The sequence below is a fragment of the Pteronotus mesoamericanus genome, unplaced genomic scaffold, assembly GCF_021234165.1.
Source record: "Pteronotus mesoamericanus isolate MK-2021 breed Mesoamerican mustached bat unplaced genomic scaffold, CSHL_Meso_final contig_2, whole genome shotgun sequence".
Taxonomy (NCBI): Eukaryota; Metazoa; Chordata; class Mammalia; order Chiroptera; family Mormoopidae; genus Pteronotus; species Pteronotus mesoamericanus.
The window spans coordinates 24457615-24481486 of NW_026555084.1; the positions used below are offsets into that span (position 1 = coordinate 24457615).

Consider the following 23872-nt stretch of genomic DNA (forward strand, 5'->3'; position numbering starts at 1 on the left):
TTTAGAAACCATCTAGATGAATTTCCAGTTTGAAGAGATTAACACAATTTGTACAGGTGGTTGGAAAGTTTGCTTTTTAACAGTTTGGCTTTTTATAGGAGACTTCAGATTGGGAAGAATGGAGATGAGATTATTTTACTTGAGCCATTGTATGATGGCTTTGCAGATTCCCGTGCATTTGTTATCTGGTTAAAGGATGTTGGAACATGGTACATGAGAGCACCAATGATTCTTATACTCTGTGGAGCACTGGGAAAACTGTCTTTACCTGATTACTGAACTATTAATTAGAGACCCGCCCCATGAACTAAAAGCAGCATTACTTTCTACTTTCCCTTTGCCTTCCTAGAATTTAATAATAATTTATTATGAAACCCTCTGTGTGAACCAGTGTGTTGGAGGCATGTTGTAATATGCATGGGTTGTACGGTAGATCCCATTCAGGTCACTTCAATCCCGGAAATCATTTGATGATTATCAGTGACTCTGGCAATAGTTTGATGATAAGTTGTTTAGTTCTTTTAAAGTATATTAGAAATGGGGACAAGTTTAGGAAATAATTCAGTACAGGAATGAATCTTTGTTAGAAATATACACTGATTACATCACAGATTCTCACCTCCACTTGACTCAGTAGGGTAGAGCCGAAACCTTTCTCATCACTCGGTTTAGTTTTGAACTGATGTAGTGTAATTCTTTCTCCAGCTCCACAGCATATAAAAACAGGCTACAGGATAATTTATAAAGAAGTAGAGAATGAGTCAGTAACACTTTCGTGCATAAAGAGACAGCAGATTATTAGTGCCTGTTGTGAAATGCTTTGAGTAGAAAGGTAGTATTTAAGCTCCTAAAACATGCCTAGTCAATTATGGATCAAATATTCTAAGGTTGTGTGGAGAACAGTATCTGCTATACATAGTGAGTATAAATGGCAGTTCCTATTTAGAGATAGAAGGATAAAAGCAGTTGGTCAGACTTACATTTAAACAAATGAAGCCTTGTGCTTTCTGTTTAAAGTTGGATAAAAATATTGGGGAAAAAAAGTGACAGCAGAATAGGTTTTGGATTCAGGGAAGTAATATATGTAACTCAAGTCCCCAGTCCCCATGTCATATATCCCCTAGTACCCTGGTGAGAACAAATACTTACTCTTTAAATTCTTGTTGAGTGACGGGCTGGTAGTCATCTTGAATTTCTGTAGAATAGTATTTTTTCTCAAGCCTCTCTTTCCATTTTTTCATCTGCTCTGCCCTTTGAATCTCCTATCAAGTTAGAGGAAAAGCCTAGGCTGTAATCTTTACATTTTTCTCTATTTCAAGTCTTTGTCATACAAGCATCACGGGCTTGAGAATCTTAAACCATACCCTCCAGGGCTGGGAATTTGAATCCCACTGGCTTTTTGCCTTGCCAGTTTTCAGGTCTATGCATCAGCAGTCCCTTAGAGGACCTGGTGTTAGAGCTGTTGGCAGAATTGGGGAGTTATAATTACCAGTTTATTCTCATTTCATTGCCTCTTCCCCTCTGTATATCCAGCTGACTTGTTTCGTGGTTTTCTTCATTCTTCACTTGGCCAGAGCTATTTCTGTACCTCTGTTCTTTAATTCAGCAAATGTGCCTCAAAGTACATCTGTGGTTATTTGCCCACCCAACTGCTTCTCAGCCAGACTCTGGAAGTCTTACCTAACCACCCCAATCTCCTCATAATTACTGCATCAGTCTGGGCTCTCCAATCTGTCCACATATCCCAAAATTGGCTCTTCATACCAGAAAATTCTTGTTACTACATCCTTCTCTGATCCTAAAGAGTCCCTGTTCTTTGTTTGTCCTCCTTACCACCCACTTTCCTTTTAGGGTCCAAATACCTATCCGCCAAGTTTAGAAAAACTGCCTTGTACATTGTGGAAAATAAGGACAGCTCTGGAAAAAGAGGGAAAGAGGAAAGTGCACCCATCTGTGATTCAAATACTTGTCAATAAATAAGTATGATATTGCCTTACTGCAGCAGTAATGCAAAGTGGATCCCTGTACCACAGGTTCTCACTACCCCTCTCAGAGAGCATGGTGGTGCCTAAGTTTATGCACTACCTGGTAAACGCGTGCTCTGGCCAGAGAAACTATTTTATCAGACAGTGTTTGTCTTTACATCAACATATTTAAAGTAGGAAATGATGACTTTCAGTTTTTCCACTTTTATTTTGGCCACATTACCCACAGAACCCACGTTTTGGCATTTTTACCAAAGCTTTTAATGTGGTGTTTAAAAAGCTGAAGGTCCCACAACTATTTATAAATGACTGAGCCTATTTTAATGTGGAAGCATTAGTAATATGGGTTGAACAGAGTGTGTCTGATAAACTTGACTCATCTTTCAAAAAACCTATCTCAACCATCACTTGTTCTGTGAAAGCCTTCCTTGACATTTGTAGGAAAACTAGGCACAGCAGGAATTCTTTGGGGGTATTTCCTCTAGCTCCTTGGTTTTAATTATCCCATCTCTTCCTGTAGGTGGTTTCTGCCTTTTACAGTTGTGTCTGGATTAACTTAGTGTTCCACATTGGCTCTTACAGTCTCTAATACTTCAGAAATGAATTCTCTGTAGTAAACCTCCTCCTTTTGAATTATCTCGTGTGTTTCTGTTTTTCTGATTGGACCCTAAGTGATGAGTCCTTCGTAGCAGGGGAGGTCCAAAGGAACAAGCTCATAAATAGCATGCTTCTACCAAGGGACACAACAGTTGACTTAAGAATTTGAGACTACCACATGGCCATTTGGGATCCCTCAGGGTCCTGAACCAGCAGGCAAAGGTTGTACTGATTGAAGTGATTGATCCTAATTACCAAGGGGAAATTGGTTGCCAGCCACAAGATGAGTGCAGCGAGGGCTATATTTGGAGCCCAGGAAATCTTGGGTGGGGTGCTGCTTAATATTTCCATGTCCAAAAATAAACATTGTAGTTTATACATCAAGTTCTTAAGGAATTTTTATTTGAGTAGAAAAGGCGTTAATATCACCCAGAGGATGGGTACAATTACTGTTGGGACTTTGCTTCACCCTTTTTGGGGAGAGAATAAGAGTACTTTCATTTGTATAAAAGATAGTTCCATCTTATTAGATGGAAACTTGACATAGTTTTTGCCATTTTATGGAAGTGCAGATGTGTGTACTAAATAGCCAAAGGGGCAAACTGGGCCAATTACATAGCTAATGTCTCTCAACTCAAAATTTATCTTCTTTATACTGTTTGTGATGCTGGGTCTCGGGCTTTGAGAACTCATTCCCTAGACTCTTGCTACTGGATTTGTTAGGTTCCTCCTTATTGGAGGATGGAGGGGAGAAGGGATTGTTTTTTTTTCTTCTCTCAGCATTGCTTCTGCAAATGGAAGTTCTCTCCAGTACCTTCATTATTACCTGTTGATGACTATCTGTGTGTCTTCTTTGAAAGTAAATTAGAGTATAAGAATTAAAAAGGAAATGGTAGTGATGATTTCTGTGATTCCTTTAAGTTTTCTAGGTATACAATGAAATGAAAATTTATGAGAATTCAGTAAAGCAGTAGGAAAACAATAATTTATTGGGTTGGCCAAAAAGTTTGTTTTTTCCCCATATGATGGCTCTAGTAGCATTAAGTTGTCTTTAATTCATTTGAAACAATTTTGTTAGAATGTATTGTGCCAGCTGTCATATTAATATGTATTTTTTAAAAAATTTAACAAAATTTGTGAATTTTGGGGTAGCCATATTAATATTGAAGATATAAGAAAATAAGCAGCATTTCAGCATATGCTTCATTATTTCAAGATAAAAATGCAACTGAAACGCAAAAAAAGATATGTACAGTGTATGAAGACGGTACTGTGACTGATCGAATATGTCGTAAGTGGTTTGTGAAGTTTTCATGCTGGAAATTTGTCACTGGGCGATGCTCCAACCAATTGAGCTACCTAGCCAGGGTTTTGAAACTTTTTATTTTTTAATTTCATTAATATATTTTTATGTTTTCAGAGAATTTTTTTCTACATTTACTTTTGGAATTTATTGAGGTTTTCTTTGTGGCCCAATATACGATCATTTTTAATGAATGAGTTTTCAAAAAGCAGGTGTATTTTGAGTTTAATACACATGTAAGATTGCCTGTTCATTACTTTGTTTTGGTTTCTTTTTATCCTTTTATTTTTCTTGATCTGTTCTCTATTTTGCCATTACTGATATGTCGGGTATATATGATCATGGTTATATCGTATTGTCTTACGGTTACCATGTGGTACATTTTCTCTTCTCTTTTTTTGTTTTGTTACTTTTGCCCTTTTAGGGATTTTTGTTTTAGTGGTTTGTTTCTATTCATGTATTTTTTTTTATTTTATTTATTTATTTATTTTTATTTACTTTTTAAATACATTTGTCTCTGCCTCCCCCCCACCTCTTTCCCTTGCCCCCTCCCACCTTCCCTCCCTCAGCTCTTCCCCTTTGGTTTTGTCCATGAGTCCTTGCTATATGTTCCTTGACTTTCCCCTTCCCTTCCCTTTCCCTGCCCCCCCTTCTCTCTTGTCTCTGTTGATTTCTTTTCCTTTCAGTGTTGCTGGTCATATTTTCCTTGCATCTTTGCATTGTTGGTTAGGTTCCGCTTATAGGTGAGATCATATGGTATTTGTCTTTCGCCCCCTGGCTTATTTCGCTTAGCATGATGCTCTCCAGTTCCATCCATGCTGTTGCAAAGTATAGTACTTTTTTTCTTTCTGCTGCGTAGTACTCCATTGTGTATATGTACCATAATTTTTTGATCTAATCATCTACTAATGGGCATTTAGGTTGCTTTAATGATACATCAGATAGAGGTTTGATCTCCAAGATATATAAAGAACTCACTCGACTCTACTCCAAGAAGACAAACGATCCAATCAAAAAATGGGCAAAGGACCTGGGCAGATGCTTTTCTAAGGAAGAGATACAGAGGGCCCAGAGGCATTTGAAAGGATGCTCAGCATCACTAGCCATCAGAGAAATGCAGATCAAAACCACCATGAGGTACCACCTCACACCGGTCAGAATGGCCATCATAAACAGATCCACAAACAACAGGTGCTGGCGAGGCTGTGGAGAAAAGGGAACCCTAGTCCACTGTTGGTGGGAATGCAGACTGGTGCAGCCACTATGGAAAGCAGTGTGGAATTTCCTCAGAAAGCTGAAAATGGAACTGCCTTTTATTCATGTATTTTTTTATACCCCACGAGTCCTTTTCTTGCTTTGGTTCCCTCAACAAGGAACCAAACAAGTTCAACAAGAAAATTAGCTTGTAATTTCTTTCTCCTCATCTCCTTTCTCTCTGCTACCCAATTATATATATTTTTTAATTTAAAAAAATATTTATTTATATTTAGAGAAAAGGGAGGGAGGGAGAGGAGCATTGATCGGTGCCTCTCACACATGCTCCAATCAGGCATGTGCCCTGACTGAGAATTGAACTGGCGACCTTTTGCTTTGCGCGATGATGCTTGACCAACTAAGCCATGATGGTGAGGGCCCCAATTATATTTTTAATCATGTTACTGTATTCCCTTGTATCTGAGAGGTGGAGTCTGTTGTAAGACACACCATTATTTTATGTACGACTTAGTAAAAATGCCGCCAAAGAAAGTATGACATACTGTCAGCTCTAAGGCACTACTTGATTTCAGAGATGTTAAAATATGAAAAAAAGGTTTTTTAATCATTAATAAATTTTTCTTATTACTGTACTCAAATATGCTAAAGTGTCTTCTTGGTTATTAATACTAAATGGTGATTTTTAGACTTTTAGCTATTATATGTGAACCAATCAGCTTTTTCTACTTTATACCTTCTCCCTCCCTCCTTTCTTTTTCCAAAATTTCTCCATCTCTTGGTTGGCTGGAGCTGATCCTCTTGTAGAATCCTCAGGAATACAGCAGTATTACCTGAGTCCTTGCATGTTCAAAACTGTTTGAGCCCTGACTGGTATGGCTCAGTTGATTGAGCATGGTGTTGCTAGGCAAAGGGTCACTGGTTCGATTTCCCAGTCAGGGCACATTCCTGGGCTGTGTGTTCGGTGCACATTGGGGTGTGTGTGGAGTGAGGCATCCGATTGATGTTTTTCTCTCACATGGATATTTTTCTCCCTCCCTCCTTCCCTTCCCTTTTCTCTAAAAATAAATGGATCAAATCTTAAAAAAAAAAAAAGAAAAGAAAAGAAAAAAACAGCTTTGAAGTACAGTTTTGCTTAATATAAAAATCCTTGGCTTACATTTTCTTTCATACATATATTGCATGCTTTATAATTATTTCTTAAACACATATATAAAGAGTCATTTATTGAATGTTCTAATTTTGAAGTACAAAAAAAGTCATTGAAGGGATTTATCACATTAATGATTACAAGAGAAAAACTATGTAGTCATCTCAGTAGAGTACACTCATTAAACCCTGTGTTGTTATCTCACAGTGAGTGCACAGCTGTTGGACCAGGGTATCTGCCTAAGAACACCAATAAGAAAGAGGGAGCATCTGGAATCCAACCTAAACAAGGATCTAGATTCTGTGAGAAATACTTGGATGTGGCAACTACTGCTCTGAAAAAAGAAATTTCAATTCTAAATCAGAACATTTTTGTAAGCATATATATATATTTTTTTTTATTTTAAAGACTTTATTTATTTTTAGAGAGAGGAGAGGGAGAGAAACATCAATGTGTGGTTGCCTCTTGTGTGCCCCCAGCTGGGGACCTGGCCAGGCAACCCAGGCATGTGTCTTGACTGGGAATTAAACCTGTAACTCTTTGGTTCTCAGGCTGGCACGCAGTCCACTGAGCCACACTAGTCAGGGCAGTAAGCGTATTTCTAAGAAAGCCATAATTTATGAGAAAATTGAAATCTTACATTTTCATCAAAGCCTTCTCTTCTGGCTTGTTCAGCCAAATCTGTGCTTTTTATACTGAATATAAAATAAAAATTAGAGGCATATGTCAGTAAAAAGGGGAGTGCCTGCATAAAATACAGTCAGATTTATGGGCAGGATCTGAATTGTATTTCTGTTTATTCTGATAACACTAATTTGGAAAATGTGGTTAATAATAAGTTACCCAGAGAATCACATCCCTAGCTATAAGAAATTGTTTATATGATGTCTCATCGTCAGAGGTGTGGGTTTGGGAATTATTTAGAAAACAAAATGATTTAATAAATGTAAGTATTCTTATTTTGTGTAAAAATGGTTTCATTTCAGTAGCTAAATAAGTGCACTTAATGTAGACTAAAATTGTTCTCTACCTTTTTAGAGGCACTTCACTCTTGCCCAGCTTCTGTTAAGCTTTATTAGTGGTGCGGTGCGCCTTCTGTTACATTTATATTAGCTTACAGTTTCAAGACAGGGTCAGTACTTTGGATGGTGTGCAAACAAAACCTTATTTTTCATTGTAAGTTTCTCATACAATATAGAGCTTTAAAATGGTAAATTAAAAATTTGAAGTCATCTTACCTTTTACCGTCTTCATCCTTTTGGGGTTTCTTTAGTTTGAGTTTTTCGAGGATATTGTTGTAACTCTGGGCATAATTGAAAGTAGTTTAAAAGTCCACAAAAAAATCCTGTGCTGTTAATTTGTGGCTCAGGTAAAGGACATATGAAATGCTTGCTCTAGGGACTGCTACTCTAAAGAAAGAAGGAGGCAAATGCTATGATTATCCTTCTTTCAGTTGTCAGCAGTATGGGTTCTGCCTGCTGGTGAAAAGAACAAGGGGTTCTCCTGTGGGCATCACACCTGAACTTGAAAAAAAATCTTTAAAAAGCATTATTAACATTTACTTCATATGCATATAACCAGTGTTATAACTGAGATAAAAGATGAAACTACAGGGAAACTCAGTGAGGGGCATATTAACAGTTTTCTTTTACAGATGAGTACTTGGACAGGATTCTTAAACCCCACAGCTGTTAGGACCTTTTTTCCATGTTAAGTGCAGAGCTGTGGGCATGCAGAGGTGGGCAAGATGGTATGAATGCACATGGTGTTGCTATGACCCTAAAAGAGGTATGCGTCAAGAAGGCAGAGCAGGTTCCACTCTGTCAGGGAGAAGAGAATATCAGAGAGAGAGAGAATGGAGGGAGTATACTTGGGGTCAGAGAATGACATGAGCAGAGGAGAGAGTGAGAGCAAGCCTGGTAAATAGCACTGTGCTTAATACACTGGCTGGGACATACCATGCTGTAAATGGAGGCATAGGAGGTAGAAATTCTATAGTTAGATGATAGTGAATAACGGTAGTTTGAGGCTGCAAGATTTTGAAAGGTCCTGAATGTTTGGGTAAAGAATTTGGACTTATTTTGATAGGCTCCAAGCTGGCCTGTCGCAGGAAACAGGCTAGAACAGGTAAGAAGATGTTACCATACAGAAGGCTGGGTGAAAAGTACTGAGGGCCCTAGTATAGTGGTGGTTGTCAGAATTCAAAGTGTCCTTGAGTTCCACAAACATGGGCAGAGACTACAGAGATGAACTTCACATACAAGCTTTGGCAACAGGTTGAGTAAGAGACTGGGAAATAAGTCCAAGGTTTTTGAGCCAGGGGTGACTGAGGAACGCATATTGTCATTAATAGAAATAGGAAAGCAGGGAAGACAAGGCACATGGAGTTCTGAGTTTAGATTGTTTATAGAAATTTCCCAGCATGTAAATTGAAAAATTTTTGAAGGGAAAAGATACTTTCATTTAGTGCTTCGCATTTAATAAATAGGTCAATTACTATTTGATATATTAGGCTCTGAAATAATTTTGACCACACTAAATACAAATATGAGTAACATCGAGCAAAAACAGGACCCCCACCACCAAAAAACCCCGCACAAAAACAAAACCCAAACCCACTATCACTTAGGGTTTAAGTGTTACTCAAACTACAAGCGTATAAACTGAATAAGATTTCTCTTAGAATTAGGAAAAGATTTGGACATACCTTTTTAATAATTTTACCGAGTTCAAAACCTGGTCTTCTGCCTATTGAATAATCAGCTTTCACTTCAGAATAGGTATAATTAATTATTGCCAAGAACATGTTCTGGGGGGAAATATTCAAATAAATAATTTCAATAAAAATTTAAATGTTAGTGACTTTGACAAGTGCTGAGATTTGTAAAATTAGATTTAAATTTTAAAAGTAACTTATATGGTCAGTAATGGAGAAATGGCTAAGAAGGCAATACTAGAATGGGTAATGTGTAGTGTATTGACCTGGGCAGAGTATGGTAAATAAGCAGAATTTAAAATAGTGCATATGAACTGGTTACTATCAGAAGAAAACATTAATTAAGTGTTCATAAGGATGGTCTTGTTATTTTAGGTTCTAAATGGCTATTTAAATGCAAATCTTAACTAAGGCTCTTGGACTACTGCTACTACTACTATTCAGGTAACACAAACAATTGTGGAGGAGTATTTTTACCCACAGCCCACCTCTCCAGCTTTCACTGTGACCCAGCTGTGTCACTGTGAGGACTTTTGGCTGTAACAAAAACAACAACAACAAACGTTTTCATGGAGGTCAGTAGCTGGTCCTAAGCACATATGAGACCCATCCTGGGAACTCCTAATAATCCCAGGTGTGACCTTTCATCTTTGAGGGCCAAAAGCCATTGCAATATGGGCAGAATATTAATGGCCTAATTCATGCCTACTGGTTTGGAATGTCCGAGGCTCAGGGAACCTGGGACATTCAAGTTATATTTGTAAAAGATTTAGCACATTTCAGGCGTGCAGTAAACAGCCAGTGGTAATTATTGTGATCACATTCTCCATTGGATAACTTGAAAATATTTAGACACTGGATACTAGGAATCTACACCATCCTTAATAAGTCTCAAGTGTTCTGACATCTAAGCAGTGATGCTGTAATTTCTCCTGAATTGTTAATTTTATTTTTTATTCTAAAAAATGGAAGCATAGAAGGGAACACATACGGTCATTCTTACCAACAGGACAAAGAACACGAAAAAGATGAAGGTGATGAAGTAAATGGGTCCCAAGATAGGACTGGCTTGTTGAATACCAGCAAAATTAAAATCCCCAAGAACAATTCGAAACTGTGCAAATCTTTGATGGGAAGAAAGAAAAACATTAGAAAACTATATCCCTTTATACACACATGTACCTAGAAAGAATTTAGCTGCGTATGGCATATGCCCTCTGGCTTTAGTTATGTTAGCATAGAATTCTATAAAACCAAATGTAGAAAATTCCCTGAAGGCAAGACCTGAGGTACCTCAATAGCTTAACGGGTAGTCCAGGAAATGTTGGGCTTCAAGTTATTTAACCAATGTGAACTCAATGTTTACCTACAAGATACGAACCTTGAGATACCTTTTTACCAGTTGATCTTAGGAGTGGCCTTAGCTATCCCAGTGCCCCTCTAAACCTTAGAGTACTTTGACTTTGTCTAGTAAGTGATTTTCAACTTGTACCTAGACCCAAGAGCCCTAAAGATTCTTACAATGTCAGTGATATGTTTAATTTTTACTCCTTTTATAATAATGATACCAACAATTTGTCACTTGCTAAATCTCAACCAAATGCTGATAATTTTTCTCAAACATGATCCTGAAGTTTATTCTCTTCAATAACTATAAAAGCTTGGTTTCAATGTGAAATAGCACTTAAAAATATTTAAAATCTTCATTTTCTTAGTTTTAAAGATGGAGAATTAAGAAATTAAGGCTTCAAATAAACATAGTAGAGGTAGAATTAGAATTTCTTAAACCAATGTCTTTATTTTCTCTATCATTTTGCAGTGACAATACCACACATAACCAGGGGTATATTATAAATTATGTGTGTGAGTTCCTTATTTTAAGGGGAAATCTGGGAAGGAATTTTTAAAATTATGTAGATACTGCATGATTGGCCAGTCAGTCAAAAGAAAGAACTCCTCTTGTTCCTTGTTGCTTCAACCAGTCACACAAAGTGGGCACAGAGCTATCTACAATGGAGGAAGAAAATACTTCCAAAGAAATCTACTAGTTGGGGGTTCTAGGGCTCTTGAGTTATCTGTACTTAAGACCTTATTAAATGATGCTTAGAGTATTTACCCTGCTTTTAATACTGGTTTGTAATGCTTTTTTACAGATAAAAAGAGAAATGCTGAATTGCAAGGAAACCAGTTTCTCAACAAATTCAAATATTTTTTTTTCCTCTTTTGGATAGGAGAATAAGAGGTTACATTTCAATATTTTTAATTTGATTTTTTTTATCCTTGAGTTGTGTTTATATAAGAAATGAAAATAATTTTTCCAGCTTGCCCTAGTAACTCTTAAAACACCAATTTCACCATCCATTTGGGTCTTTCAATGTCTGACCATACTTTGAGTATGACATATTTGGCCATCAGTGAAAATATCAAACCAAGTTCAAGTTATTAAAGGTTATGTTACTACTTATCATAGATCATTCCATTTTTTTTGTTATAAATTGGAAAATATAATTACATTTATCATAATTGCTTACATGGAATTTTGAAGAGTGGAAAAGTCGTCAACTTGTGATCCAAAAAGAAGAAATCCTAACTGGGCGTAAGCAAAGAGTATTATAAAAAACATGATGGCAAATCCTACTATGTCTTTGATACAGCGGGACAGGGTTGATGACAGCTGAGACATTGTCTTATTAAAACTTATGAATTTGAATATCTGAAAAAGCAAAAGTTAATTGAAATAGGATATTGAAGATTATAATTACTTAAAATAAGTTAACTTCAGAAGAGACCTGCTTCAAATTAAAGGAGGTGCTTAATGATAGGAATATTTGAGGATTTGCCAGCAGTCATTACAAGGCTAGAAAAAGTTAAGAGTATTCTTTTTTTTTTTTTTTTTAATAACTTGGTAGTTTAAGTTCCCATTTTGATATCTAACATATAAAAATATATTCTGTTATATCTAAAATAATAAAATATAAGTACCTTTATCCATGCAAAGAAGGTGGTAATAGCAATTATATTACTGTAATAAATGTGCCAGTATGCAAGAAAATAGAAATCCGAATATTTTTCAGTACTTCTTAACAGCTGTTCAAGTAAGAGATACACTTGTATATTATAGTATGAGTTGATGAAAATGACCACAAAACACAACTATATGGGAAAAAAAGAAGTGTTAAATTAGAGGTTATTTCCACCTCTAAGTCTCCTACAGCCTATGAAGAAGCATGAAAAAAATAATCAAAAATTCAACAAAAGGGCAGGAGAGAGAAAACGTAGGCTTTTGTATGAAAGTAAACATCAGTTATAGACACTTAAGGTAGCATAATCATCATAGAGGCAGAAAAATATCTCCTTGCCATCCTAATCTGTTTGTTTTTTAGGGTCATAAAGCACAAATGTGTACAATGATTATATAATTCTGACCAGGCCGTAAGGGTTTCTGTTGCATCAAACCACATGCTACCTAAAAGTTTAGTATTTCCACCACATAACACTACAAGGATAAAATTTTAGTTTCAAAAAAAAAAAAACAACAAACAAACCTTCCAGAACTCTTAACAACTTCTTTATACGATTTCAGAACTAGGTGCCTGAGCTTTATAACTGTCATGAAGATTTTCTTTTGATTTCCCTTGCCTAAAACACTCAAATCATTAAACATTTACCACTATGCCTGCCATATGTTAAATATTACTGGGGATGCCAGGAAAGGTAGGCAGCACACTTTGTAACTCCAATAAACTTTAAATATGGTTTTGGGAAACAAGGCTTATATACTAAATTAACCAGTAGGGGTGAAAGATCAGGTAGTATAAGCCAGAAAAGTTTATTCATTGTTCCTAATACCAAGGTCTTACCATTTGTCCAGCCCTGCCTACATCTCTTTGTTTATTTTAGTATGATTTAGCAAGCAGGATTGACAGCCTTTGACATTTCCTTCAGTGACTATTTCCCTACCCCAGTGTTCTCTGTGCCCATAAGCTACCCTCTGGCTGCTCAAACCTCCTCCCGCTTCAGTATCTTGTGTAGGCTTGTCTTTTGGCTATTTGAAGAGTCAATGTGAGGAGGAAAGCAGATTAAAGCAACATAAAGGAGTACATTTCAAAGGATCTTGTCCCAAAAGATCCAAGATTTTCAACATAAAGCCGTGTAAGGAATACATTTTTAAGTAGGGGGTAGGTGAGACCTATTGTGCACATTCAATAAATCATAATGCCTATGTAATCACCTATTCCTCTAGGTTTATGCTTGTCCTCCCAAGGACAGAACCAGATAAATAAATAGGCCTCTCTGCTTGGGAGGTGCACCGTTAGTACGTACTGCAACGGTTCATTTTATAATTGATACGTTCAGCCATCTTAAAGTCCCAATGAATAGAAACTTACGCTTTTTACACCTCTCTCATTGATGAGTTCATTTATGAGTCCTTTCAACCATACTTGTGAATATATACTTACCATCAAAAGTAACAATTCTAGCCAGTTCCAAATACTTTTGAAATAGGCAGACTTAAATTCTTTTATTTTTTTGCCTTCTTGTGTTGTGAAGACAATAAGAAATATTAAAAATATGATTTCACAGGAAACAATAAAATAATCATAGTAGCTAACATATTTGAGGAGCTGCACAGAATAAAACTGCCACGAAGTAAGTATTCCTCCAGTTGCAGGGAATTCTGCCACCAATCTGTAAAATTAGATTTGTGAAAGTAACTGCGCTTCAGGCATTTATATTTCAGTATGTAATTCATTGTGAAATTGCTAATTGATGCTGATGTGTAATTAAATGATAAGTTATTTTGTACAAAATATGTTTTCATGTGGTCATGGGTTCCATTTGAAATTTTTTTTAGTGGATTTACTTTTTAATGGCTCCACTCTTTGTACTTTGAATATTTACAGTGATGAAAGACCAAGTTAAATAAGAGTAAGATACGATTTTAGCCAGACATTCATTCTATTTTGTGTTTAAGATTGATTCTTCATAACTGGGAATACTAATTTATCTCTACAAGAAGAATGAGATGATGTTTAAGAAAATGCTGTATTTTAGTTTCTGTTATTAGTCATGGACTCCCCCCAAGAGCATAATTCTTGAATATTTCAAAGGAGGGAAATATACTCTCTTCCTTTAGCTTATCAGAGATATTTGTTTCTTGACGTTTAGAATCTTATATTCACTTTAGGCACTGGATGTTGGATACAAAGATCTATATGCAAATATAAATTCCAACACTAAGATTTTGAGGTGGTTCACTGTATTTCTGGTGTTCTCTACAACTTCAGATAATTCAGAATTGGCAGTACTTCAAGGAACAAACATCTTTGTCAATGTCACAGGAATTATTCCTACTTAAAGAAATTAACATCTTATTGGTTATGGAATAAGGTGCTGCCACACATACACAAAAGTTAACAATGGAAAAGAACTATTTGTTTCACTTTGCACATAGTGGGTGTGCAGTGTTGGAACAAACATTGCAAAGTGAGTGAAGTGAAGGAAAAAATATTTTGATCTAAAGTGTAAAAAAATAAGCAAAAAGACAAAAACCCCCCAGCATTTATTTTAATTTCCCAGATACATGTACAAAAAAAGAAAAAGTTTTAGTGTAAGCAATATAATTCCTCATACCTACTGATCAGATATACTACTAGGTAAAAGTTTCAAAATCTGCAGTTTCTAAAAAATAACGTTTTAAAATGTAACAGCCCTGGCTGGTGTGGCTCAGTAGATTGAATGCTGGCCTGCAAACCAAAAGGTCATGGTTTCAATTCCCAGTCAGGGCGTGTGGCTGGGTCCATTGGCCAGGTCTTCAGCAGGGGGCGTGTAAAAGGCTACTGATTCTGGGACATTGATGTTTCTCTCCTCCTCTTTTTCCCTCCCTTCCTCCCTCTCTCAAAGCAAATAATAAAATCTTTAAAAAATATATAATATAGAATGAGCATAAAAACCTAGAGAAAGGAAATATGGACTAATCTAGTATTACAGGGAGTTCTTCATATGCATTTAGGCCAGTTACCCTGATGTTTCTACTCTTATTTAGGACATAGAAATGATTTTTATTCTTCACTTTATCCTGATACAGACTAAAAAAAAAGGAAAGGGTGAATAATGTTGGTAAAAAGCTCTGATTCCCTGAAGAGCTATAAAGTAATAGGTATAATGTCCATTGGCTGCTTAAAGTAATTCACTTGTTTTATTCATTTTTACAAATGGTAAAGGCCATGGTTGCGTTTCACTGTAACTGTTGCACAAGGACAAAAATCCCCTAATCAGAGTAAACACCAATTCTATATTCCATTCAGAGTAAAAATGTAAGGCCCATGAAGGTAGAGTCACTTACCGGGATTATAATGGACAGTATTGGTTGCCTCTCTAGCATTTATTATCCCATGCCTTCTTTTTAACAGAACCCTGATTATCCCAGGTACCCACCCATTCCCAGATCACTTAGAAGAAGCTGATTCAATCCACAGACAGATCCAATCATGATAATCCGATTTCCTCTGCCAGTGTTTGATTCTAGAACCTAGGCCTAAGCCAATTAGCATGGTCCAGGTTAGGCTGATGACCTAAGGTAATTGGACTAACAGAATTTTTTCTCTTTGGTTGGTGATTCTCCACATAAAAGTATGTCTCTCTTCCTCCTGGTGGATTGAACGTGTCCTCATGCAATGGCAAAGGTGCGAGAGAGCAAGTTTTAATGTACAAACCTTCAGACTTCTGCTTGTATCATATCTGCTAACATTCCCTTGATCAAAGCAAATCAAATGGTTGGGTCCAAGCATCAAGGGCTGGGGTGGGGCAGTGCACCCTGCCCTGGGTGGCAGGGGCCTTGCAAAGTTACATGGCAAAGATGTGAAGAATTGGGGCCATTTTTGCAAATCACATGCTATAATCATTTCTAGGATGCTGGCTACTGTTAAATATTTTTCAAAATAAAAACTGCTCATTTTTAAGACAATAATAAAGCTCATTCTGAAAGGAAATTAACAGATTTGAACTGAATAAAAGAAAAAAATTGGCAAGACTAAATGTTAGATCTCTGCAATTACAGTGACAAGAAATAAGACTATATATCCTTTAGTAATATACAATTAACATTGTATGTAATTCTCCATGTTCTTGAATATATTCTGAAATCTGAATATGATGTTGCTCTATCTTTGTTTTTTCATTATTAGAACTACATTTTATTTTGAAGCTTTTAACTTTAATTTTATTTTTAAGGATTTCACTTATTTTTAGAGGGGAAGGGAAGGAGAGGAACATCAATGTGCGATCAGTTGCCTTTCACACGCCCCCAGCTGGGGACCTGGCCCACAGTCCAGGCATGCGCCCTGACTGGGAATTGAACCAGCGACCTTTTGGTTTGCAGTCCAGCACTCAATCCACTGAGCCATACCAGCCGGGGCTGAAGCTTTTAATTTTAATCTCAGTAAAAACTGGAAGCCATAACGAGAGCTCTGGATGCTTTTTAAATTCAATATACTAATAAAGTTTTCAAGTCACTCACCTGATGATGCAAAACAGGTTTACATTTGCATTGTATAATGAAAAGTCAATGAAAACAACTCGAGTCCCTCTTGTGATCCAGTTGTTTAGTCGAAGGTTAACTAACTTATTTTTGGTTTCAGATTTTGATTTTGATAAAGTGAAAATATATCCCCCATTGTGGTAAGCACCAACAAATCCCACGTGCCAAGGGGAGTTGATACTAGGAGCAGAGTACTTCCATCTGTTAGATATAAAACAATAATGGAGAGATGAAAAGACTGGAAAGTAGTCTTAAGAATTTAAGCTAAACTTTTGTTCAAAAGTCGCAGTTAAAAAAGGTAGTACTAAGTTCATAAGTATTAGAGTAATTTTGAAGCAAGGAAATGAGTTAAGGATGACTTTAAGAGAATTAAAATATATGTTTTTTTAAGCACTTATTGTGGACAAGACACTGGACAGCCTACTATGAGGAAAAAATGTTTTTAATCTGTTTTTGACTCAGCTTAAAATCTAGAAAATAATGACTGATTTTCTTCTTTGACATACTGTCTCTGTTGTTTTATTAGATCTTAAATGTCTTTAACTAGAACAAGATCAAGCGTTTTGATTCAGATCTCTCTCAGCACAGGAAAGAAGGTGCTTCATAGTCTGTCTTCCAAAGGTCATTTACCATTTATATAATGCTCAGTAAATAAAAACTTTGTTATAATGCATGTATTGTTATATAGGTATCTTATTTTAATGAAAGTACATAAAGCAAAATGCACACCATTAAATTTTGTTTCCATTTCTACTTTTAACTTAATTTTGGTATATAAAAAAAAGTCTTGATTCCTCATTTCAGCCATTCCGTATTCTCAAAACATTGAACAATCACCCAAAGATGTACTGTTCAACTTGTATTTTTTATTAGCAATATCATGTTTGTTTACAGCAGTGAGGGAAAAAGTGACACCCTCAAGGAAAAAAATACTCATATTTAATGAAAATTATGTAGTTGTATATTTTAGTGTTTTTCATATGATTAAATAGAAACAAGAACATTTGTTACACCAACACTATCCTACTTCCAATTTTTTAAATGTTTTAAATTAATGAATGTTACATTTTAGATAGACAAACAAGCACAAAATGATTCTTTGTTGTTAGGGAATGAAAGTTATTATAATTCCAAATTTCATAGTGTTAATTTTGGTATTAAAATTATTTGTAGTTATGAGAATTTGGAATATTGAATACCTAACAGATTAGTTTTGAAATTCCAATTAAAAATTTGTACTTAAATTAATTAACCTTGTAATTTTTAATTGAAGGGTAAACAGTATGTAGTACTGCTGTTTAAGATAATGTCACTATATTTGTTTATTTATTTTAAAAGTATTGTTTTTAGAGGGGAAGGCAGGGAAAAAGAGGGAAACATCAGTAAGTGGTTGCCTCTCACATGCCCCCTACTGGGGCCCTGGCCTGCAACCCAGGCATGTGTCCTGACTGGGAATCGAACCAGAGACCCTTAGCTTCGCAGGCATGCACTCAATCCACTGAGCAATACCAGCCAGGGCATGTCACCATATATATGATTTTATTAAGTTTATAAGAATTATACAAGCACTCTGTTGTCCTGAAGAACACCCAAAAGCACACACAAAGTCAACAAAAACTACAAAGCAATGTGGGCATAATCCTGGGGTTACAGGGGAGGTTGTTCAAGAAAGGAGATGTAGTCATTGTTAATGTTTATAATAATAAGTGACAAAAATCGTGTAACTACTGACTAAGGAATAAGAAGTGTGTGTAATAGAGGAAGTGGTATAAAAGAGTCCAATGACAGTCATCTTCCATGATAGAGATGATAAACTATAAAATCAAGTAATAGTGTAATCATATTATGTAGACATAGGAAGTGTCCTGGTCAGGTAGCTCAGTTGGTTAGAGTTGTCCAGATAGGCCAGGGTTGTAGGTTTGATCACTGGTCAGGGCATATGCAAGAATCAACCAATGAATGCATAAATGGGGGGAACAACAAACTATTTCTCTCTCCCCCGATCCTGTTCTCTAAAATAAATAAATTTTTAAAAAGACATAGGAAATATATATCAGAAGAAACAAAAAAGCTAAAAGTGTCTGCTTCTGAAGTGGGAATTGTGAATAGGAAAGGGGGGACCTTTGTAAATATTTTTATCTCTGATAAATATTAAATTAAAAAAAGGTTTATTTTCTGCTAAGATTTTCATAGGACCTTGAAATCAATAATGCCAGCAGCTTCTGTGCTAAGGAGAAGTCATGTCAGTGGCTTTGAGCTTTTGTATTTTTAATATAAAGTATAGATAGAAATCTACACCTGCAGTTTGGGAGAACAATGGCCATAATACCTATGGCAGGTATCATCAGATACAGTGCTACCTGCAGAGAATAACTGCCCCTTTTTAATACTGGCAGCAATAGAGATATCACTGAAGTAAGCCAGAGTGAGGAAGGAAAATTGCCTAAGACACCTAGGATACTCAGGGATCCCAAGAAGCATTTGGGATGTGTTTGAGGTGAGTCTGGCCAAAGCCACAAAGAATAGCTCACTGCACATTTTAAGAGCAAAAATGGACGCTTTGCCTTGTATCCAATAACTTGACACTTTCATATTCCAGAAAAAAAATGAAAATATATCATTTAGTAAACAAAAAAACATAACAGGTTCACTCTTTCTTTGCTAAACACCATTTCTGAGTCCTTTGATACTATTATTGACACAAGACCCCTGTTATGATTTGGAAAATACATAGATTTTCACAATTGTTTAAAGATATAATGGTAAGCTGCTAGAATAAGTTACATGTAATTTTACACTACTTACTCAGTATCACTTTTAAGGCCAAAATCAGATATGTCTTCATTTTCAGAAGTGTATTTGGCATAACACTCACTCATTAGAGGCTGAAAAGATGAATAGACCTTGCATGTGTTGTTTCGTACTTTTAATTGGCGGACTCTGGGGACTCCTAAAAGTATGTTCTCGTAGTAGATGTGACTGCTTTTGTCATTGTACTGTAAGTCCCAGTACAGGCCTTCCAAAAGGGGTCCTTCCATAAACTTCACATAGAAAAATAAATGTTACGGGAAAAATATTTTCATATCAACAGAACCTGTATTCATTGTTACCCATAGATAGGAGTATAAAAATCAGTGATTTTGAAGATAAGTATGAAAATTAATTGACCAAGCCAACATTAATACTAATGATGATGATGATAATGACCTTGTCTCCTTCAGTAAGTTCCAAATTCCTAGCACGGCATTCATGATTTGACCTAATTCATAGTTTGTCCTTTTCTGCTTCATCTTTTATATGCCTCTAATGTCAAACATGGCTCCATATGTAGAGTTACTTATAGAACATATTGTTTATTTTTCCTAGAATGCCCTTCCTTTACTCCTCCTCTATAGCTCAACTGAGTTGTCATCACCTCTGGAAAGCCTTCCCTACTTGTTCTGTGTATGTTTTAATGGTCATGACATGGGATATCTAAAACTGCTGTTTTCCTTAATTGGTTTTTCCTCATAATGGAAGCATCTTGCTAAGTGTAATGGAAAAAACAAGTCTGTTCCAGTGTTGAAGGAATGATTCTCTTATAAAATTATAAACACTAAAATTTTGTTTCATATATGTTCTCTTTATTATATACTCTGCACTAGTGTAACATACAGTACAGGGTTGTATAGTATACCTAAAACACAAATAATTCATTTTAAGGGCAATTTGAAACATTTTTTAGGAGTAATTTTCACTAAACATGACTATAGACTGATTTTGGATCCTAACCCCCACATAAGAAACAAGTTTTCTATTTTCCAAATGCAGTAAATAATTTTTTTTAAGTTATAAGAACTGTATTACACTGACAACAGGGGTCCTCAGTAAATGCTTGCTGGTTGGTTGATTCTAATGTAAAGATATGATTTCATTTTTACTCATACCTTCAACAGACATGTATCAAGTGCCTACTACATATGCCAAGGGTTTATGCAATACCTAAAGCTACTTTATCCGGTCACATCATAACGTTACCTTCCAGAAATCAGTTATCGTGCAAATGGACTTAAAGTTGGTTCTTTCATCATCAGGTGCAGAAGTGTCCAAAAACAGAGATGACATAACTTTGTTTAAGTAATACATATGTGGGTTTACAACTCCAAATGTCACTAAGGAGAAGAATTTTTTGTATAAAATTTCATGTTTAAAAACTGAGGTTATTAGGATTAAGTATATAATTAATTTTGTTCTCAATTTTGTTTTGAAATTCAATTTTATTTTTTGTCTAATTATAAAAGTAATTAATGAAAGACTAAAATAGAAATATACAAAACAGGAACATTCTTGTAATTCCACAGCTAGAGTTAGATTTGCCATATGCTCTCCAGATTTTTCTATATGCATACACATTTTTAATGAAAATTTTATTTTTACAAAAATGAGATCACATTATACATACTATTCTGCAAGTTGGCTCCTTTTCCATATTGAGAGTAGGCAATATACTATGGTGAACAGTTAAGGCTATAGACTTTTAGTACAAACATAACAGTTTGAGGACCTCATAATTTTGTTATGAGAAGTGAGATAATGCATGTGGAACTACTATGTGCTACTAATACTACATAGTATTAATACTATATTGTGGCATATGATCATTTTAACAGCTCTTAAAGTACCCTTTCTCTTTTTAGGGGTGGGTGGGTGAGTTTTAGAGGTAAGTGTAGACTAAGGGTTTTTTTTTTGGCTAGAAGCCCTTTAGTTTGTAGAAACCATTGTATCTTCAAAATCTTTCCATGACACACACGAACCTATGCCATTCTTTAATGTTGAATTATTTCACAGTGTTAAATCCTGTTCTTGGAGACTGAAGTTTTCAATTTTTTCTTATTATGAAAAGGTATTTTTGATCCCTGAATAATGGGATTATGGTCTTTTTATATTTTTCAATTCCCTAAATGTTCTGTAGTATTTAAAAAGTAGTCTAAGATATCCTGTCGGTTACAGTTGTCTTTGTAATTAAGATCCAACTCAAGCTCACCCCTACAGACCAATTAACTGATATATGATTGCCAGTATGTAGTTCTCACCAAAACGAGGTATGGCCAATAAATTTATATCTACTCTATGTTGGGCACTGTAAAGACAAAAGGCTCTTTAATACTGATTAAATCAATGCTATTGACCCAAAGATAGGAGGAATGCAGGTTAAGTTTTCCCAGACCTTTAAAGGTATGCATTGACCTATGTGTTCTGTGACTCAGCAAAAGCATACTTTACTATTAATTGTGGAACGGAACAGGGAAAAGAATAAGGCTGACACTAGACTAACTTCTTTGGCTTCATTGGTAGTTTGACCTATGAAACTGAGCTAATATATCAATATGACTCTAAATGAAATCAAGTTAGACTTGCCAACTCAAGGGGATAATTTATATTCAAGATAAAATGGCAACCCAAAGGAATAATTAATCAATGCTGACGAGGAAAGCTGTACATTAAGTCTGTGCCCGAAAGTTTTGTCCCTCAAGGATTGGAAACTGTCAATGTAAATGAACTTAAGATCATGTCTGAAATGTGTCAGTTTTTGAGGTTTTAGTATCCTGAAAGCCTATGGGTTTATTAAGTCCACGTTTTATTCCTCATCACATAATTTTAGTTCACACAGCATTTTCATCTGCATCTGTGTACTTACATATACATAGGTTTATTAAAAAAATAATGTAGAGCAATAACTCCTGAGGTGTGGTTCTAATTTCTACTTCCTTTCTGAGATGCAGCTTACGTTTTGGAATCCCTGTGAGATACAAAACAAAAATTTCCTTACATTATGTAATTCATAATAAGTATAAATAACAATGATGGAAAAACAGCCACTTTTAGTGTTACACTGTGTGAAGCAGGGTCAGTGGCTTCTGATTACTTTTTTATTCTCACTTTTATGAGGGAGGATTAATTACTAACATTTTCCTATTGGAGTAAGTGGGCAGTCATTTTGTGACTGCATACTAATGATTTTATTACTTAACACGGATGTACAGGACCAGTTCATTTTAAGACCAGTTCTGTCTTAAAATGAAGAAGCAAAATACAAAATAAATCCCGCACATCTGTCCCTAATCGTTTTCTCTATCAGTCACTACTGATTCTTGGGAAGCCTGGAGAGTGGGGAAAGAACTAGGTTTGGGGTTCGGTCAAAGTTACGTCTCCCTACATCAACGAAGGACTTCGGAGGCTGGTCTACCGACGGTCATTATACTGCAAATGCCAGCGCCCAGCTCGAGCTTCGGGCGAGGGGTGAGTGCCCTGTCCCTACAGTGCTTCAGTTTTCCATTCTGTAAAATGGGATCACTGTCCTCCGAGAAGGGGAGGCCGAGAAGGATAAACGTGCTGGCGGTGATAGCTCCTACATGAAACGGATATGGAACTAGGGCGTTTCCTCTCCGTGGAATTGCCAGTTCCGCCCTGTCCCACCCACTCCGTGAGAGCAACCCTCACCGCCTCGGTGCCAACGGGACGCCTCAGGCATGGCGGCGGACCTGGGAGGGACGCCGGTTCAACCTCCCCAGGCCAGCCGCGCCTGCGCGAGCCGCCCACGTCTGGCGCTTGCGCGAACCTCCGGCTCCTCGCGGGGCGCAAACTGCGCTACAAGTTGCAGACGCGCGTGCGCGCAGAGGCCCGTCTGAAAGGGCTTCGCCTGAGGCGGGGTAGAGATTGCGGCGTTCGTCTCCTGCGGAGGCCCGACTTCTGGGGCAAACCTGGGTTTGGGCCTGAGATTAATTATAAGATAGTAGTAATTAATTATAACGAGACTCTTTCTTGAATACCTTTATTATTTATTGGCTTGTTTGGTCTTCACACCCCCTTCTTGAAAGGTAGGTGTTTTGTCCTCATTTTAGACCTGAAGAGACCGAGGGTGCTGAGAGGGTATATAATTGACCAGAGACCACGGCTTGTTGGGGCAAGATCTGCTGGACGCCGGGGCCCGAGTGCCTGACCAAGACCCCAGGCTGCCGCTGCTCTTGTAGAAACTGCTTATTAATCGAGAGATGTTGCTAGAAATAGCTTCCACACTTCTTTCCACCCAGTCTGGTTAAAGGGAACGTGAAGATAGGTTTTTTGTTTTTTGTTTTTAAATCCAGCTCTGTAGTGATTATGTAAAAGGTAGGCCAAAACAGTAGTCCTTGGGTGCCCAGACTCACATCTGGCCCCGAAGCTCTGCGAAGATGAGAAGGAGGTTTATAAACCAGCTGCAGAAAAGGACAAACAAACCTGGCTGTAAATTAAGGCATCCAAAGCCCTCCAGGATGTGAGACAGAAGGGAGTCTCATGTTGTAAAAGGAAATAAGACGGAAATTAGTCGAAAAGCCCCAGAACAGCCAGCAAA

At 36.5% G+C, this 23872-nt stretch overlaps 1 protein-coding gene across 1 annotated transcript; it reads right to left on the reverse strand.

Annotated features, from left to right (window-relative positions):
• Positions 1–630: 630 nt before the first annotated feature.
• Positions 631–23159, reverse strand: PKD2L2 (polycystin 2 like 2, transient receptor potential cation channel). Its single transcript, XM_054568411.1, has 13 exons — positions 22984–23159; positions 22181–22282; positions 20521–20654; positions 19309–19544; positions 16483–16704; positions 13424–13652; positions 11495–11676; positions 9967–10087; positions 8955–9056; positions 7486–7550; positions 6888–6942; positions 1150–1262; positions 631–727 (listed from the first exon to the last, which is right to left on the reverse strand). The coding sequence occupies exons 1-13, from the start codon at positions 23012–23014 to the stop codon at positions 631–633; spliced, it is 1689 nt and encodes a 562-aa protein (XP_054424386.1). The 5' UTR covers positions 23015–23159.
• Positions 23160–23872: the final 713 nt, after the last annotated feature.